The sequence below is a fragment of the Pundamilia nyererei genome, unplaced genomic scaffold (genome assembly GCF_000239375.1).
Source record: "Pundamilia nyererei isolate P.nyererei 1_Seehausen unplaced genomic scaffold, PunNye1.0 scaffold00017, whole genome shotgun sequence".
NCBI lineage: Eukaryota > Metazoa > Chordata > Actinopteri > Cichliformes > Cichlidae > Pundamilia > Pundamilia nyererei.
In genome coordinates this window covers 3379685-3400407 of record NW_005187418.1, presented here as the reverse complement: position 1 = coordinate 3400407, position 20723 = coordinate 3379685, and the positions used below count along the sequence as shown (strand labels likewise).

The 20723-nt window shown below is 37.9% G+C and overlaps 1 protein-coding gene across 1 annotated transcript in view; it reads right to left on the bottom strand.

Moving 5' to 3' along the window:
* Nucleotides 1–686: 686 nt before the first annotated feature.
* LOC102197157 (microfibril-associated glycoprotein 4-like) overlaps nt 687–20723 on the bottom strand; it is a 74328-nt gene continuing 54291 nt past the window's right edge. Inside the window, exons 6-7 of the mRNA XM_005725950.1 lie at nt 951–1002; nt 687–879 (exon numbers count right to left, since the gene is read on the bottom strand). Coding sequence (XP_005726007.1) covers nt 687–879; nt 951–1002 — 245 coding nt within the window. The remainder of the gene's footprint in view (nt 880–950; nt 1003–20723) is intronic.

The following is a 20723-nucleotide window of genomic DNA, read 5'->3' as shown; positions in this document are numbered from 1 at the left end:
ATATTTTTATGCAGTCATATGTTTAATTGTTTCAGCAGTTTGCTTGTTTGTCCTTTTAAAACCATTAATTTGAAAAATTCTATTATAGCAACACAAATTTTGAAATGGTCACTAATTTAGAAGATGGCTCATCATATTCACCTATTTTTTTTCCCCTATCCATGAAAGAACTTGATCACTGGCTCCATATTTCTATTTTTCAATAAGAAAGGGAGATTGACTTTAGTTATTTATAATTTAGCTCCTTATTTTGTGTGTGTGGCTGTGTGATTTCCTTCATAGATCTTTAGAAAATATTTGGCTGATTGAAAAATAATGAACACTTTAAACATAAAACACCAGAATTTATTAATATAATGTACAACAATGTGCACCTACTAAAATAAAATAAAATAGAATGATTGAACAACCCAATGGGCTTTGAATGGGCTTTCCTATGTTTTATACAAATACATTTGATAAATATCATCCATTATTTGATTTCAAGTTGCCACATAGGAAATCTGGGGGGGAATCACATTAACTTAATCATTTATTTCCAAGTTTCTGGCATCTCTGAATACATATACTGAATATTAGTCCTAAAATAATATATATGCGAGTTTTCCAAACGTGTATTCACTGATATTATCGCCTGCGCCATATTTTACCAGACATAATACAGCAAGCTAAGATACTACAAATGATTATGGTAGTAATGCTGCCCCCTTGTGTCGGGACTCCTGCGTCGTCTGAGCGTAACTGCAGGCTGCATCTGCATACCGCTCCACCGCCGCACCTGGACCTTTTACCGTTTCCGAAGAACTTACACCGCCCCCTTCCTGCTCCCTGACCACTTTAGAGACTCCTTGGGGCTGCACGTTTAGTGAGAAAGTGAATCTGTAAGCAAATGTCACCTCTTTTTAAGCGACTATTTGGATTCAGGGTGATTTTGTTGTAAATAAACTTACCTGTGAACCGGATCAGCTGCGCTACACACCTTCTTCAATATGGCTTCTTCCGCTACAGGTGATCACGAAGATCAGGTAAGTGAACTTTTAAGTTGCCCCGCTGCTTAAACCAACTTCACAGCACAATGGAGGAGGATTTAGCACCTTGTTGGACCTGTTGCCGTTTGTTTAGACTGTATTTGCAAATGCAAAGAACGTGTTGCTTACTCACAAAGCACAGCTTCTTCACTGTTGATTTAAAGTTTTATTTTCCTCAAAAGGAAAGTGGGGGGAAAAAACAACAGCCATAAATCAAGCGAGGTGTTGCATCACGTATCTAAGAATTCCTTTGATATCCAAATAGTTGGTTAAACTCCTGGTTTAAGAGTTAATCCGTATCGGTAACACATGCAGGTCATTCCTTGTGTTGACAGTGCTGATACGATTCCATGAAATTATTACTAATGCTTAGTCATCACTTTTGTCCTGCTGTCCTCTCACATTTCATGTTAGATATGCAAAGGAGCTGCAAATATTGCAAAAAAAGGTGAACGGAAACCCGTTACTACTTGAAAGGATAGTGTGAATTAATCCCTATTTCGAAAATATGACGTGACTTCCCAGATAGCAAGGAAACATTGAAACAATGTTGAGCAAAGTATTTTCTTGTGAAGCTCAGGGAAGTGCAGTTTGCACAGATGCCGTGACCCTTTTCATGGCTTTATATCCTTGGTGTTTCACCCCAAGAAACGATAAGGACTGAATTAAAACGATATTAAATGTATATGTTTTTTATTCTTTTATTTTTATGTAGAGTATCGCCAATATTTATCTGTTATGTAATGTAAGTTTTGCACAAATATACATTAAAATGCGTAATTGAGGTGTAAAAATAATTTAAATAACATTGGATATTTATTCAAAATAAGGGTTTTACACACGATACAACTATGTTGTTAGGGCGAGAAAATGTGTATGTTGGGATAGTGAAATGATGGGTTCTGTAGCGCAGTGGCAAAACTTGCCACACAAACTGGAAATTGAGACTCTTTGCAACCAGTGGTTGCCAAGGTCGCTAGACCCATCTGTCAACCACTTGCCAGTCCACTGGGAAATAAGCAGTTTTTCTTGCTTTTTGAGGGGCAGTCAACAACCACCTGTGCTACTGGAGTCTTATCTACTTGACCCTAAAATGTCACCATGATTAACAAAATGGGCAAATTGGCAGACAAGTTAAAACCAAGTCTGGAGGTTAGTGGTCACGTGACAGCAAAAAGGCCACATTGTTATTCTAAACCCCACTGTTGCTGCAGAATTTCACTGTTGGTGCATCACATATTACAGACAGATGACAAGCTGAAGAGAAGAGCAAACATAGTGTCTTTCTAAGGTAATTTGCGCTTTGCAACGTGTGCCGCAGACAGTGCTGAGAGTTTTGTAAACAGCAGACATCAAACTACTCTGCTAGACAACCTATGTTATACATAATCTCTGAATTACTCCAAACATTGTTTTCTGTATTAGGTTCATTGTCAGATCGTAGAGGACAACATAGCTGCTGATGAAGTTGCATAAGTGCACACTTGAGGTGACAGTGTCTGCAAATACGTTCTGCCTCAGACTGTGTGAGGTTCCAAACCCTGACCCAGGGGAGGAATGTGTTTTGCATCAGACAGAGTAATTAACAGGCTTCTACATGTCCCTCTTATCAGTACTGACATAGTTACTAACCCGGCACAACTGATCTGCAAATATCATAAATATGTCTGTTAGTGCAAGAGTCTGAGCTTTACTTTGACTTGCGTGTGCTCGATTGAGACTCTTTTAGTCTCTCTTCATATACACGTTAGGTGTCTTTCCCATCTCAGGGCTAAAAGTGCCACATTCGAAAGGTGACCACTGAGGAGCTACATACTACTAAAGTATCAACACTATACTGATGCTTATGATCAATTTTGGCAGATGGCATACACAACCTTAATGGACTGCATTGTTTTGTTGTTGAAGAAAATTATGCTGGCTCCCTAGAAAGATGCTACTTTTATCAGACTTGAATATTTCATTATAAGGAAGTGAGGTATGCAAATTTAAATGCTGACACTGTTGTAAAGCATGACCTCAAACTGGATTTTCATAACATTTTGAACACTGTTAAAGAACAACAACATAAAAAGACTTCAATAATCTAGTTGCATTAGTTGCACCTTGCTAATAATGGGTTCGACCTCGTTTTGCCTTCACAACTTCCCTAATTTATCTTAACTCATTTACCAGCCTCTCTCCTGATGCTTGCTCTATGATGATTTTGGTTCTGGATTTTTTTCCGTCTTACCCTTCTAGTTGTCTTGTAACCTGAAGGCTATCGACCAGTCTTGTTTGATCAGTCTTTGGTGGCATGCAGGCTAACAGTCAACATTGTGGGATGGCATAACAAAAGGATATCGTCTAATAATAGTTAAACCATTATTTAAAATAAATAAATAAATGTATCTAAACTGATGAAATGTGACCTGCTGACAGAAACAGAAATCAACCTTGGTTCAAACACCTTTTCAGAAACAGGATTTTACAAACTTAAAACATGAATAAAATCTTACATGTTTTATAATGATCATAGTATTATGGAGTGGTATATTCATGAATGCTTTTTAAAGGAATTCACTGAGATTTGACCTTAACTCCTACTGAAAAGATGTGCATGGCCTTTTATTTACATTATATGTATTATATTATTCAGTTCTACTCATGTCCTTTGTACAATTTCAAATATTTGCCAACATTTCTGTGAAATACTGGAAATAGTAAAGCCTTTTTTAGCTCTACCAGCTCTCTTCTTTCCATTGATTTCTTTGTGCATCTGTCTGTTTGCGGTGCCACCTATCTGTCCATTAATGTTGGACCACAGATTGTGATGGGAAATAGAAGGCTGTTCAGTTTTGTGAGTGGTGCTAGTAATAACTGCCAGTTGCCAAGGGGCAGGAAGTTTATTGTGGCAGAACAAACAATGTGCGACTACACCTATGTCCTGCTCAATAGCAAATGGACAACGTGGTGATTACCCTGCAGCTGCAGCCTGCAGAGCTGTGTGTGTACTGGGCGGTCTGATGAGATGAAAAGACTGGCAGTAGTGATATTACTGTCATCTGTCTCACAATTGGCTTTATCAGCTAATGCTAGATTTTTTTAGTCCAATGACACCAATGAGACTTGATTAAATTTCTGATTGCTGTGTTTGAGTTATTTCTGTTTGAAAAATAGTAGTTATAATTTCCTGCAGCTTGTGGAGGGAAAAAAATCTGATTGAAAAAGCTAGAGGAGGTGGCTAGGAAGAGGTCAGTCTTGGCTTCTCTGCTTAGGCTGCTGCTCTCGTGATCCGACCCCAAATAATCTCAAGAAAATGGATGGATGGAATTAAAATAATAAAAATTATTTGGTATTTTAATGTTAATATTGACAACAAATTGGAGCAACAGTGAAGTGACAGAAACTTGTGTAAAATGTTTCTTTGGCTACATACAGCAATTACTTCCTCAGACATAAACCTGTAAAATTAATATATTTTTTGTCAAAGCCACAGAAATGTGCAAAAGAGCCACATGCCACTGTGGAGGTTTGAGGCTCCTGGACTTTTCATTTAAACAATAAGCCTTAAATCATCCTCACTGTTCTTTTGTGAATCTGAATAGGTCCTTGTTTAATAAAGGCATTTAGTTTGTTGACCGGATTTTCAGCAGTCCCCTGAAAGCCTAAGTTAGAAGAAGGTAATGCTTAAAATTAGTGAAGTGGTAAGACATTAAAGCACATTAATGTTTTACCACTCCACTAATATTAAGGATTATTAGTCTCTATTAGAAGCTTATTAACATCAAATTATTTTTACATTAATAAAGAGACAATATTAATATTTTTACGAAGGAATCCAAGTGCTAGTAAATGTATATTTTAAGCTTAAAGCAACCATGTAACAATCATGTAAAACTTTATTTTAGATGTATTAATGCAGGGGTGTCCAACTCCAGGTTTCGAGATCTGGTGTCCTGCAGGTTTTAGATGTGTCCTCGATCCATCACAGCTGATTTAAATGGCTAAATAACCTCCTCAACGTTTCTTGAAGTTCTTCAGAGGCCTGGTAATGAACTAATCATGTGATTCAGGTGTGTTGACCCAGGGTGATATCTAAAACCATCAGGACACCAGCACTTGACGCCTGGAGTTGGAAACCCCTGTATTAATACATACGCAATGCAACATTCAAGTTGCATATATATCTTATTATCCATTAAGTGATACATATTGAGAACCATAATACAAAGTCATACCAAAAATGATTTAATTATGATGCTTGTTACTTTTTACATTGGCTCAGGCCAACACACCTTTGGGTGCCTCCAAAAATGATAAAAAACACGCCCCTAAACTAAGAAATCTCAGAGGATATACGAAATTCCTCTGAAATAATTTCCCTAAATCAACTAATCTGTTGACCGAATAGGCAGTTATCCTCATCCCAAGACCACAGCTTTCAATAGTCTTTCAGTCTTTCAATAACGTTCCCATGTTCATGTGAAATTGATCAACAGCAAAGCGCAAATTCTTCACTGAGCAAACTGCTAACCATTAACAGACTCAACCTCGGTATATGAAAGGATAAATTGAAGTTAGTTTTGTATTGTTGTCAAAAAAACAGGAAATTTTAAAATGTTACTCTGAATTTTATAAAATGATTCCTGTCTTTTCTTTTAAATAAACCCCATACATGCACATAATCAGTCTTGGAATTAATGATTAATAGCACCAGTGAAAGGTCATGAGACCAGTAAAGGTTAACTTAGTCATTGTACACATTTTCGTTTTTGTTCAATTTATTCTGCATGAGTCCTTTCGTATGTCTGATTATAATGAGAAACTTAAGCTGACTCAGCTTGCTGCAGGGGAGGGAGTGAGCTTAGCGAATCACTTTCTCTGGCTTTCAGAGCTGGGTATTGTAAGGAAACAAGTAAACATGACCTCAGTTGTGGTGAGGTAATGTCAAGTCATTGAATAAGTGTGTGTTTATCTATTAGTAGTTTGTGTTACCACAGTGCAGTTATGTTTAAATACTTGCTTCAAACACAAGCTTCAAACATATCGATGGAATTATGTCGATTTAGCGGCAAGTTTTATTTACACTTCAATGTGAATGACTAATGGATAATCTTTGTGCGTACATATGAATTCTGAGCTTGCTTTTATGTATGTGTGTGTTTGTGTGCAAATCTGTGACTAGCTGAGCCAGATACATAGCAGGCCACAAAGAAACAAACCAGAGACTGTGAAACCTGAATAGTAGTCATTCAGAATGACAGATGGAAGGAAAGATGCCAGTGTATAAATTCCTGGTGGGTTTGTCAAGCCGCATTTGTCCCTAACTTTGAAGGGACTGAGGGGTTGTATGAAAAATGAAAGTAAATGCACAATAATTTTGAAGTGGTTCTTGCCAAAAACACAAAACATGAGGAGAGGAAACAAAAATGATTGAAATTCACTATTCTTACCTGTGTCTCTTTCCTAAAAATACCAATTAAGAGCAAAAAGGTGTAAACAAAAAGAAATCAAAAAATTTAATATTCATATAAGAAGAAAAGTCAAACTTTTGCTCTTCCTTTATTATTACCAATCTTTTTTCCCCTCAGCACACCAAAACCAAATAAACTGCAGCAGTTGTCTCTTACAGCAACCTGATAAAATAAAATTATGTTAAAAAATCCCCAAATTTGCTATAGGTACTATTATACTCCTGTGCTATTCATCCACTAGGAGACAGATTAAAATGTAATCATTCCTGCATGTAAACAGATGCTTAAACAGATCTTTCTTCTTACCTGCTTTTGCACACTAAGCAGGCACCATGGTGACGCTCATGAAGGTTACAATATTTGATTGTTCACTGACCTTTTCGGCTGCTGCTTAGCTTTGTGTTTATTTCTAAAGGTGTTCCAGAAAAGCACCCGTCTGATTGGTTTGTTGAAAAGAGAATTAATAGTAATGACTGAGGCTTCTGGTGATGTAAAGTGTGTGTGGAAATAAAAAAATTAAAAAAAGCTATGTAAATATACTATATTTTATGTACCAACACTGTAACATGTGCATGACTAAATGCAATAAATAGATACGGGTATGATCCTGATCCACAAAGTCCTGCCCAACTTTGGCCGTGTGGGTGAAAAGTGCAAGTTGGAGCAGCTCATGTTGGTGCCTCTCTACAGTCTCATTTCCAGCAATGAGATCAAAGATGTTGCTGTCATGGACATGCAAGGCTGCGTCAACAGCTCAAAACTGGTATGCTGTAAGCATCATGCTTGCCAGTAACCCGGCTTCTGTCAACTTCAGTCAGACGCGGCACGGCGGTACTGATGAGTGTTATTCATATACTGTTATTTTTGTATTCTGAGACTTCTGGCTTGGGAATGCAGTAAACTGAAGCAATTTTTCAGTCTACAAGTGAGTTAATTTGTGAGCGGGAAGCAAATTATTAGTTCCTCTATTTACTAAAGCATCCAACCAGAGCTGAAAACTACTCACGGGAGACATTTGGGTATTGTAGTAGATGAAAATGATCTATTGAAAAATTGATTTAAGTTCATCTCTTAAAAAAAAGTTCTAATTTGTTTTGATGTACACAAATCTTTCTTTAAGGAAAGAAACTATATTGATGTCCTCACTGTTATTTTTCTAATTCAGAATCCTGTGAGAGATCATTGCATTAAAAAAGATTTGTCTCTAGATTACCCGAGGAAGTGCATGGGTAATTTGATATCATGAAAACTTTCCCTGTTTGGAAAGTGACTCATGAATCACAATCATTCAAGATTTCCAAGAATACTTTTTTGTTCTATCAATATCATGTATGACAATTTTTACAGCAGCATTTTCAAACTGTTTTACAAAAACTGTCACATGGTTCTGGTATACAGTAAAATTAATGTTATAACACTGTACATTAAATCACTGGCCTTCCTGGAGCCTAAAATTAAAAATCTATTACAATCGATAGCAGAACAGAAAGTTTCATTTTCTACAGCATGGATATGGACATTATTCACTTATTTCACAAAATTGTAAGAGTGCGATGGTAAAGTGCAAACTCCATCCAGGACAGAAAAAACTGCATTTTGCTTCTAACAGAACTTTGGCTCTTTGCAAGCATCTGCACAGACAGTGCGCTGCTTTTCATCTTTGCTTTGTGTTTATATGTAGACAGTAAGAAAAAGATTTTATGTGTGTCTTTATTAGAGATAACAATTTGTGTAGCCTCTAGGTTTGTATTGTTAAATCATAATTATGAGACAGTGGATCCTGGGTCTCCTGACCCAGCGTTTTTAGCTCCTTGTGATTCTTGTATTTTGTACTCGTGTGATTTATTCTATGGTTTCTAGTTTTGATCGTTTGCCCTTCATGTTTCTCTGTGCCTCCTCTGTTCTGTGTATGTCTGTGTCTTTGCATGTTTGAGTTTCTTGTTTTCTGTCACTCTGTATTGTGAATTATATTCTCATGGTTGGTCTTTTGTTACTCCCTCGAGTTTAGTTTCTTGTGTTCCATGCTTAGTATTTCCCTCTGTGTATTTTGGTTCTTAGAGTCCTCAGCTTTATGGTTTATGTCTCTGTGTTTCTTAGTTGCTGTCTCCACCGTGTCAAGTTCGTGTCTCTGTGTTATACTTCCTGTTTTACTTTGAAGGTCTGGGTCTTATGTGAATGTGTCCTGCTTTGCTTCCTTGTCTCTGATTTCTCCCAGCTGTGCCCTCCTTCTGTGTCTCCTTCCCCTCGTAACTTCCCAGTGTATTTAAACTCTGTGTTTCTCTGAGTCAGTGTCACGTCATCCCTCTTGCTGTGTGGATCTCCCTGTGTCTCCCTGTATGTTTAGTTTGTTATTTCCCAGTTTAGGTTAGTTTGCTTCGTATACTCGTTTTTCCCGTGCCAGCAATTAAAGCTGTGGTTTTGAGTTCATCCCTTGTGTCTGAGTCCTGCCTTTTGAGTCCTCATCTCCTGCCTGCCACACAGCGCTTCCTGACAGTATTAGATTTGATCACAACTAGAAGGGAAATACCTCCAATGTGCAGAAACATTTGACCACACAGCATGCAATGAATTTGCACAAATGTAATGCCTTTAATATGCTGCGATGGTGGTGACTCTTAAAGCAGAGCCAATGACAACCTAATGAAATCTGATAAGGGAACTGATAAGGAATCAACTAATAAAGATATCAAAACTGGAATTGAAATCACTAAATTCTTATCAATTCCCATCCATAGTCTTAATCTGTAGCATTCAGCATTACAAACAAAGCTTGTATTCTGCTGGCACCTATAAAATGTGGACACGAGGTTATAAAAGTGCAATACACATTAACCTGGTTTATTCCGTTCGGTTCACTCCAAAGCACAAAGAACTTTAAATGTTAAACATTGACAAAATTAAAAGAAAAAGCGTTCTCATTTTAAACAGATGTGTTTTAAGCATGTTGTGCATGCTTAAAATGCAGAGTTTCAAAAGTTCTCTGCTCTGTTTTGATTTTATGGTGCTAAAGATGAAAAAACAACCCACAATAAAACAGACAAACAACTATTATCGGTTTGTAACTAACAGCATCAGAATCGGTTTGCAGTGGCAGAGAAAAGATCGGTTACTGTCTGAACATCTGCACATAGAAAGGGTGAATGAATGAATGCATACCAGTGTAGTAGCAGTAAATACTAACAGACAGATTTCTCAAACACTCACTCACTCAGAGACACTGCATGCAGGGTCATTGCACTGACTGACACCAGAGTCTTATGCAGCAGAGACTGAGTGCTTCTGTTATATGTATCTGAATTGGCGAACATGTGACAGCTGCCCCTCTGTCACATGTGTCTGAACAGAACGTGGGTGCTTGGTCACTGAATGTCAGTGATTTCCATCCAGGAATTGTGATGTGAGGTATGATGTAATCGTTTGTACAAATATAGGTGGATGGACGTATTTGGGATAGCATTCATGTAAAAAATCATTTGATTGAACTGATTAGAATTTATTTTACATTTACACTTATTTATCTATACATCCATCCATTTTCTGGCTCTTATGCATCTTATTGCAGGTCTTGGGGCAGCAAGTGTAAGCACAGAATGTCATGCTGGTAATAATTTACAGGGGGGCACACACAACAGCCTAATTTCCAATAGTACCTATTCAGCATGACTTAAAAGATCCAAATTCGTACGCTACTAGAGGCTTCAAAATTCTCCGTACCATCCAGAAGAGTTTCAGCTTGATGAAAGAATAATGATGAAATAATATTTGTCATTGGATGTACATTAAAAACTGAAGTATGGGCCAGGGGAAAGCAGCTGAGTGGTCAGGATCCAGCTCTGCTCTTGTCCCTGTGCCGCTCGCTGGTCTTGGCGATGAGACCATTTTAGGCGTGGAACCATGTCCTTTTCTCTGCCATCGGTATTGTGTGAGAGCGCCGAGTCTCGAGACAAAGACGAATTGTAAATCAGGGGAGGATGGAAAGTCTCTCTTTGTGGCTTGTGTTTGTGTGTCTGCTCTTTCTCAATAGTTGTGTCTATTTGTGTGTGTGAGAGAGAAGGATTCCTTCTCTTCTGTAAATAAGGCTCTTTTACTTTACAGTTGTTCATTGACCTTTTTTTATGTGATGCTTAACTTAGTTTTTTCAAGCATCTTCCAGAAAAGCACATGTCTGATTGGTTGATAAAACAGAAAGAATAACACCTTGAATAAACAATTCCTATATTCTCTGTAGCCTTTAGTGTTGTAATATGTGGCAGCTTGTAAGGGTGTTAAAAACTGGCTGAAGAAGTTGTGTAAATATTTGAACATGAGGGAGAAGTTTAGCCACTGCTGACTCCTCTATAAAAAGTTCCCATCACTCTTGGAAAATTATAGAAATTGCACAACTCAGTCCCCTTATTTTTGATGTAGTCATTTTATGCTCATGCTGTGAGGTTTTAGTAATATTACACTTCTCCTTATTGGTCCCTGCCAGGGTTGCTTCTAGGATGATTGGTTGCTACCAGACTCAGACCATATTCCACTGCTCTGCCATAACCGAGGTGACTTGTCAACTTGAGATATTGTATTTTATCCCCCCCCCCCCGAAATCTGACTACCTAACACAGCAATGTATACAACAAGTACTTTGATTGGTCCACAGAATAGACGCATCAACATGCAAATCATAAACCAGGCACACTGAGGGAAAGCGATTTCTTCTAGAAAGAATATGTAAGACTCTGGCTTGTTTTGGCCTTCTTATAGTGCTAATCATGCCCTGCAAGCTGTGTCCCTTCAGTCACATTAATTATTAGTTATTGTTAATCCCTGGCTTTCTTCCACCCTGTGTCTTTTTACCTGTCTTCCTCCAATCACCGGTCGTGGAAGATGGCCTCCCCTCCGTGAGCCTGGTTCTGCTGGAGGTTTCTTCCTGTTTAAAGGGAGGTTTTCCTTTGCACTGTCGTCTAAGCGCTTTCTGTTAGCAGGGTCATATGATTGTTGGGTTTTTCTGTTTTCTTTGTATTATTGTAGGGTCTTTACCTTACAATATAAAGTGCCTTGAGGCAACTGTGGTTGCAATTTGATGCCATATAAATGAAATTGAATTGAACTGAATTGGAAAGTTGTTTGTTTTTGTTTTGTTTAGTTTTTTCAGAAAAGCCCTACTCAGTAGAAGATTAGAGCTAGAGCAGATTCTGTAACCTGGTGGAGAATAAAGAAAATGCGAAAGTTACTAAACGAGGAACTGTGTTTTATAATGAGCTGAATATTAGTTTAATGAAAAATTATTTTGTGTATGCTGTCAATTTCAGTAAAAAAATGCATTTGGGGTAGACTGAGCTCTTCTTTACTATCTCCAGCTCAAACCACAAGGATTGATGACTCAGAGAAAGGGGCTCAAATCTTTTGTGTTTGTATGATAAAAGTGAATTGAGACAGCAACAGATACGATGATGGTCGTACCAAAATGTATTTTCAAAGCCCAGAGAGGTTCACCTAATAAAAGTCTTAGAGTTTTATGGTGTTGTCATTGGGAACTCCTTACACATTGGTGTTGTTGCCATGGGGATCTATCTTTTGCTGTGGCATTGCCTTGGCAACCATGTGTGAACCCGGACTAATTTCCTCCTTGCTGGTCATCATCAAGATTCCCTTCAAAGCTATAATTAATATGCAGCATGTGTCACTGATAGTTTGTATGGGAGACAGCCGAAATAAAGTCAGCCTATTTATTCCGTTCTTAATTTGAACATTAAAGGGGTCTGTATGGTCCAAAGTGTAGTGTTAAGCTACTGTTTTCTTTGTAGATACACAAAAGTGAGGAGAAGAAGTTAAATGTAAAGATTATAGTTGCAAAAATAGATGGTAGAGGAGGTAAGAGAGATGGAACAATGGAGATGAAAGACAAGAAAAGCAGATACAGGAACAGCTCTTAAGCTTACAGGAAAGACAGGTACTTGATATGAGAGAGGTAAAAGAATGGAGGAGGATTTTTTTTTTCATTGGAACTGTTTACATGAAACATTGATCGTTATCAGGTTGCTGTGGTTGGGCTGACATTCCTAACTGTCAAGCAAACGAAACCGGTGAAAGCACAAAGGCAAGTTGTGCCTGTGTGAGGTTGTTCCTTACATTTAATATCTCTGCTTGGAAGAATTTCTGTCTATGGAGGCCACAGTAACTGGAGCAAAACCTCTATGTGCTGTACATTGTTGCGCTTGTAAGCTAAGACATTAACTACAAATTGAGTTTTGTTCTTTTAAAATTACTTGAGCTCTCTTTTAAAAAAAAATGGATTTCACAATCTACAATTCACAGTTGCAACAAGTTTCCACCTGTGCTTTTGGCATTTTTTTTTTTTTTTTTTTTTAAACTTTGGGCTGAGGGTGAAACAGCATATGAATCAGGTACTAGTGTGTACAGTAAGTACATGTGGCGGGAAAAGTGTGTGCATACATTTTATCACAATTCCACAATATCTTTAGAAATACTGTATTATAATTTTTAATGTATTAAGCCACAAGAGGACATTCTTTGCTGAGCTCAGTGATCAGTGAAAAAATTGCAATTGGAAGTTTTACATTTTAATTAGTAAACTGTTTGTTATAAGGTGAAAATGACTTGTTGACAGACAAAGCTAGCACTAGCCAGACTCCAATTTGTTTTTAGCAAGTCTGACTCATAATTCACTGTGATAGATAAATTTAGTAGCAAATACACTTAAAAACAAACCGTAGTTGCAGGAGACACTGCACAGTTGACTCCTTTGCATGAATTTGTGTACAGCTGAACACTAAGCAAACCAAAATGTCATGTTACTCAAATTGTTCATGCCTCTAAAATGGATAATTGAAAGACAAATTGATAAAACGATGTAGTGAACTGGAAAACCAGAACTATTTTTGTGTACTCAGCTGCAAAAATCTTAAACATTCTAGTGTATGAGTATTGTGGGCAACTTAGGACTTGTGTTGACTTCCTTTTTTTAAAAGGTCTGGGGATTGCTGCTTAAACGTTAGAATGGTAAATGGCCTGCATTTGTATAGTGCTTTACTCAGTCCTTAAGGACCCCAAAGCGCTTTACACTACATTCAGTCATTCACCCATTCACACACTGGCAATGGCAAGCTACATTGTAGCCACAGCTGCCCTGGGGCGCACTGACAGAGGCGAGGCTGCCGAACACTGGCGCCACCGGGCCCTCTGACCACCACCAGTAGGCAGACATGGGGTTAGTATCTTGCATGAAGCTAGGAGGCAGCCTGGGATCGAACCACCGACCTTCTGATTAGTGGCTGACCTGCTCTGCCACCTGAGCTACAACCACCCCAAAAAGAAGGAGACATGGAGCTGAAACAGTCTGAATTTAAAGCTGAGCCAGAATTCTGCAGCAGCTAACATGATGGTAGAAGTATAGTTTCCATTTAAAAAAACAAAAAAAAAACAAAACCTTTTTAAAACTACACTTTCATTTAAACTGACATGCAGTTTAAATGTACAGATAACAACTGAACTTTATGTTAATGTAGACAATGCTTTGGGTCAAGAGACTTTCTCTTGGAAGGACTTTAGTTGCTCAATAATTCACTTTAGCTAAACTTGTTGAGGTTCTCTTTGCCTGTTGCCATATAAATAAAATTCAAATGAAAATCAAATTAAAGCCATTGTTCACAGAAAATGGAGCGCTTGTCTGTAGCTTAGTGTCATGTGTGATAGTAGATTTTCTTGCAACAATAAAGCTTATCTATACAGAAAATCCAAAGAAGGAAAAGTGCTTAGAACCAATAAAGTAACTGCCATCAAACTTTACAGCATCACTTTTGCATGTGGTTTAGGGAGATGTTTGCTTTAGTTTCCATGCTGATGAACATGCAGTGTGGCAATCTTATATTTGTATATTTGTATTTCATGTCACTGTTATCTGCTGTCACCTCCACCTGCCTGAATCTAGTGCACACACGTAGCCAGATCATTTCAGTGGTATCAAGGTCTTTTGTTGTTTTTGTGATGAAAGTAGCATCTCAAGTTTCTGAGGAATGTGTCAACATTTACTTTGTTTATTGTTGCCTACTTTTGAAACAGAAAAAGGGGATTTTCTCATTAAGTTATTATGACAGTTGAGAATCAAACCCACGGATGCTGCCAATGCCACAGGTACAGTTTATACCTATCTAAAGGACTTTTATCCTCTATCAAGATTTATGATTTACTTGTTGTGATAAAGGAGTGTTGTGCGTTAACACCCACTCAGACAAGCAAACACAAGCCCGCCATATGCTTTTGAATCATTTGGTACTGTCAGGTATTTTAGGCACAGCGTGAAACATTTTAGATTATGAGAAAAGTTTTTATCATCATGCAGGGCACGGGGTTGCAAACATGAGAATCCCGTAAACGCAAGTTGCAGCATGATGAATAAAAGTGTTATTGTAATCTTGTCAGTATGACAGTAACAGGAATGTTTCCCCTTCCACCTAAACATTTCCTTTGCTTATTGTTACCTAATTTTGATGTTTCCATATTAATGCATGGGAAAGGTTGTATGTGGCAAGCTTGGCACCGAAAATCTTTGCTCTCACTGGATAATTGTCTTAACTGGACATTGTGCAAAAATGAGTTCAGAGAAATGACAGGCAGTAAAACTTTGGGTGGCCGGGAGTTGAATTGAGCTGCTGAGGGTGTTTTTGCTCATGAGGTATGCGTCCTGAACACTTGGCTGCCCGATTCCTGCAAACAGCCTGAATTTCCAACTAAATGGAAACTTGAATCTTCTCCTTCATATACACTTTGAATGGTCTTTGCAATGAAACAGGGACGTCTTGCAACTAGTTGTTTTCTTGTTTAATTATTATATTTAAAAGAAATCCAATAAGGGAGAGGGAGTAAATGCAATTCCAGGAACTTGTAACAAACTTTTTTTTATTGTTCTGATAAGTTTTCTGAGATTTTTAAACCAATATAACTTAAATAAGCAATTGTGTTGTTTGAATCCTATTTTTATTTTATTTCAATGAATAGATATAATATCTCATAAGTAAATGCTGGGTAGCAGAATGAATCAAATGCAGGGACTACAGAGTGCAGAGAAAAACACAGTAAAACACAATATAACTCTTTATTAAGTGCTACATTGGATCTATTTTTGCCTTCAGAACTGCAATAATTCTTTGAGGTATAGATTCAACAAGGTGCTGAAAATGTTCCTTAAAGGTTTTGGCACATATTAACATGATAGCATCACACAGTTGAGGCAGCTTTATCAGGAGCACAATCATGATATCCATCTCCTGTTTCGCCACATACCAAAGTTGACCTATTAGATTGAGATCTGGCACCTGCAGAGGTCATTTGAGTACACTGAACTCACTCTTAAGTTCAGGAAACCAGTTCGAGATGATTTGAGCTTTCTGACATGGTGTGATATCCTGCTGGAAGCAGCCGTTCAAAGTTGAGTACTCAACTTAGTCATAGTAATAATCACATCGTTGCACCAGCAACAGCCTGAACCATTAAGTAAGGCAGGATGGAGCCGTGCTTTTTCATTGTGATTCAACTATCCAAATGTCTCAAAACATGGTCTTACTTTCCTGTTCTTAGCTGAGATTGGTGATGCATCTGCAGCTGTAGCCAATCTACTTCAACCTTTGATGCGTTGTGTCTAAACCTTGCACCTCACCTTCGTTTTAACGAGTGATTACTTGAGTTGCTGTTCCTTTCCAGTCAGCTCAAAGCAGACTGGCCTTTCTCCTCTCACCTCCGACATCAACATGACATTTTTTGCTTTGAGAGCAGCAGCTCACTGGAAATTCTTTAACTTTTTGGGCCTGCTTTCATTAAAAACCAACAGCTTGAGAACCTCTTCTGTGCTGCAGAAATCCACATGATGGCTGTCACCACATTGAGGAATGTAACATACAAACCTCAAAGAGTAGACAAATATAGAAAGGTGGTGTCTCTCTTCTCTGATCTTTCCCATGTCTCTCTTCTCTTGCTCAGAATAAAAACTCTTCTGTTTCAGCCTCTCAAGCACTCGTTTTCTGTCCCATGTCTGAGATTTTCATATTCTTTAAAATACGTACCTGTGAGTGCTTCTCGTCTCAAGTCTGACTGTTCTGGTGCCAGTAGCAATCTACTGGTGCTTGCCAGCCTCTGTCTCCTGTAACCATGAGTTCTCTTTGCCTGTTATTAATCAGGGTTATGGAGCACTTATTGTGCAGTTATAAAAACCACTCCCTTTTCCAGTAGACCTTTTAGTGGCTAACTGAAAGAGAATATTAGCTGTAAGCGTATCATCTTACCTCTGGGTGCATGGATGTAAGCCTTTGAAGACATATTATTTGGTGTGTGTGCGTGTGCGTGTGTGTGTGTGTGTGTTTGAGCTGCCATGTTTAATTCAGGATATGAGATGAGGAGACACATCAGAGACTGGACTAGGAATAGAAGTGGACGTAAGCAAAAGGTGGTGTTTGGTGACGTGACGCGCTAAAATAAAAGTCATACAAAGCTGGATTGCATCTTTTTTTTTAGCTGTCATCATTTTAAGTCATAACACAATGACAAATATCAGTTGTTGTGTTTGATATCACAATTCCTATTGATGTAGAATTTAAATTTATGCCAGTGGAAAAACTTATAAGAGAAAGCCTTTTCATTCAGTACAACATGCATAAGGGCAACACTTGTTTTATATATGCAAGGGCTTTATTGCCTTATTTTTATGCTCACTTCTATTGTGGAGGAGGAAGTCATTGTTCAAGATTAATTTCCAGGAACTTGAAGCTTCGACTGGTCCCAGAGTTCAATAAACAGACTCTGCAACATCTTCACCACAGACTGTAAGTAAAAGATGGAGGTAAGCTTTGGGTCTGAAGGAAGGGAGGAAGTCCAAGGTTAACTGCCTTAAACATGCCATCATAATTTTATAAATTTATTATACGTGCTGTATTAAGGCTTCCCTGGCAGCAGAGAGTTCTACATAGTCTGGTAATTTTGGGATGGAGACTTCAGGTTGAAAAAGTAGCGTTGAAAAGAAGTGAGCTCACAGACGTCTTTATCCTCATTTCTGCTTGAGGCCAAAATTGCCACTAGCATCTGAGTAACTGATCAAACTGCTGGTAGGTTTTATAATGTATCTTTTGTATGGAATAAATATGTTTTGAATATAAGACGTTATCTCTGATCCTCCTGTACTGATATTTTTTATGTCCTTTTCAAGCTCACGAGTAATTTAAGCACTCTGATGTAAGCATTAATCTTGGGAAAATGTAAAGCTTTACTGACATGGTCTAAATTTCCTTTTATAGATCATTGTGAAAAAGTAGGAAGCATGCCAATCACTATAAAGTAAATATTGTGTACTTTTAGGTTATCTCTTATGTAATTTGATTAGAGGATCCATGCTATTGTTATGAGGCTTTCTTAATGAAGAACTACAGATACAGGAGATACATTGTTGTTGTTGTTGTAATGACAAACTGTGGCCACCAGATGTCAGACAGGATTCTTGAGTTAAACCAGGAAGTGTTACAGTAAAACTTCAAAGTTTGTTGGTCTCCACATAGATAACACCAAAGCAATAATTAACCTTGACTTGCCCAAAGCCAAAGTGAAATATGGCCGATTATTAAACCTTGTATTGTACCTTATTTCAGTGCATTGTATTCAAGAACTACATACACTGATGGCAAAAGACAGTTGGGGTCAGAAGCTGCATGTGTGCGTAAGTCTGCAGAGTGTGTGTCTCCATAAGAGGAAAAAAAAACATTAATGAATAGCCCTGAATACAAATACTTGAATGCCTCTGCTTCTCAATGGACAATACAGTTATAATTGTACTGGGCAAACTGACTCACATTGGTATAATCCACTCACAACACACACACACACATAAAGGGCAATAATCCACAGTGATCCACCACCAGGGGCTTCCTGTCTTTGTTAATTATTGATAAGGAGGAGGCAGTGAGGGGTGTAATGGGGGTGGTTGTTGAAGAATTTTTGTCATGCTTTTCCAGTAGCAGTCCATCACTTCTTTATTTTGTCCTCTTTCTCTTTTGAACCTGATACATGAGCGTCTAATTGTAAAGATTAATAAGTTGGTATGAAATGTCCTCGAAAACCTGTCCCTTTGTGTTGTTTACATTCCACACACACACACACATATATATATATGAGAGTAGTGGTGATAGAATCATGATTGAACTAATTTGCATTGCTCATTAAATTCTAAAAGAATAATCTATTTATATCTGTATCTATAACTATATTTATATATATGTTGTAAGTGGGTGTGTCTCAGGAAGTAGAAGCTTCTAATCAAGAAGGTTGGTGTTTTCATTCTTGGTTATAACTGTATGCATACCAAAACATCCTTAGACAAAATACTAAATCCTAAGTTGCTTTCCAATGAATTCATACACTAAATAAAATACAGCATATAAAAGATTGTTCTGAAAAGTGAAGTCAAGACTGAATTCAAGAATTAGAATAACTTTATTGTCAGAAATCAGTTCATAATAAAAATGCTCATAGTAATCAGTATATGCTCATACATGTACATAGATAACACCTAAAAAATATAGAAATACATCACAGGATCATATTAATCAGTAAACTAAGTACATTTGGCACAAATAACCCCTTATACACTTTTTTTTACTAAATAGGAGCGTGTTCTAAAGTCATCCTAGTTCAAAGTTGTTGTCATCATATCTTTAGCAAGCTGACAGGGACAAAGAGCAGTAGAGTAAAGCAAAGAAAGCATCAATTATGTTGATTAGCACTGTCGTAGCTGAAACCAATCCACTGGTTCAGCTGAGTCCTTTATTTTTGTTCCTTGGCTACCTCACAAAGCTAACATTAATTAGCAGTAACAGAAAGAGTCATTTTATACGTCTCTGAAGCAAAATCTGGTTTCTATTTTTTTCCATCTTTTTTTTTAAAGAAGAAATTATCTCTTGCCCTTTAATCTGTGACAAGCACATCCACACACAAAAACTCAAGCAACCGCTGATGAGCTGGTATTGATCCCTATTAATACTGAAGTCTTCGTACTGTAGCTTGTTGCTGCTCTGCTTTCACTTGTGGAGCGTGTGGGAGGCGACGGCATCCAAAGACAGGTACAAGTGAAGTATGTGAGCAAGAAAGGGAGACAAAAACACACACAGGGACGGAGAAAGAGCGAGAATGTGCGTCCCCCCCCCCACCATCACTCCTGCTGAGCTGCCTTTTTGGCTTCTCTTCTCGTGGACAGAGTGTGTGTGTGTAACTCTGTGTGCGTGTGTGTTTTTGTGGAAGTGGGTGTGAGCAGCTGAGCGAGTTGGCCGCTGTGCGTGCTGAGAGTGGCCACCGCTCCACTCTTCACCGCTCATCCATGCTGGATTAAAAAAACCTTTTTTGGAGTCATACAAACAGCTGTTGGGGACACGTACAGCTGCTGCCATGAGTGAGGAAGCTAAAAACAAATCTGCGGGGAAGTCGGCTCATCACAAGAAGAAAGGGAAGAAGGTAAAAGAAACACTGAGCTCTACTTGGCTTTGTAAACAACATGGTGTAGCTGCTTCAGGTGAAGCCAAATTAATTGTTAGTAATTCAGATTAGAAATGAGCGCTGCTTGTATTTTTATAACAGAAGTTGTAGCATACTTTTCCAAAAAGGATTTTTTTTTTATTTCCATTATTTTGTCTTTGTGTGTGGATTTGATGCTGGAGAGCAGCTCTTTTGTTGTGGTTGCTATCGGCCTTTGTTAGGTGATTTGTTGATAGAGCCCTATCTTGGATTGCCGAGCTCTCTTAACATTTTTAATTGCCTTTATCGGTCATATTAATATGGTAATTAATTCAGTATGGATGCAATATTATTTGATGTGATGTTCATTGTGTACAGTTCACTTACTGAAGTGACTCATACAGAGCGAAAGGATTCGTGATGTGGCAGTAATCCTGTGGTACTTGAATATTTGTTTGGCTCACACAGTAATCAGCCACATATACAGGAATCCTGTCTCTTCAGCAAAATATTTTAAATCTGATATTTTTTATTCCCTTTTAATCTGAATACAGTAAACCACAAAGTGTGATCGTAGGCATTAAGCACCTGTTAACCTGTAAAGATGCTCAGTGAGAGCTTAGAATAAGAAGTGGAAGAGATCAACAATGAAATGGAGGGGAGGGTACTCCAGGGGAAGCTGAGACAAAAGGATGACAAAGCAAGGAAAGGCTATGGAGGACAAAGAGGGAGAATAGGTGTAAAAAAAAAAAAA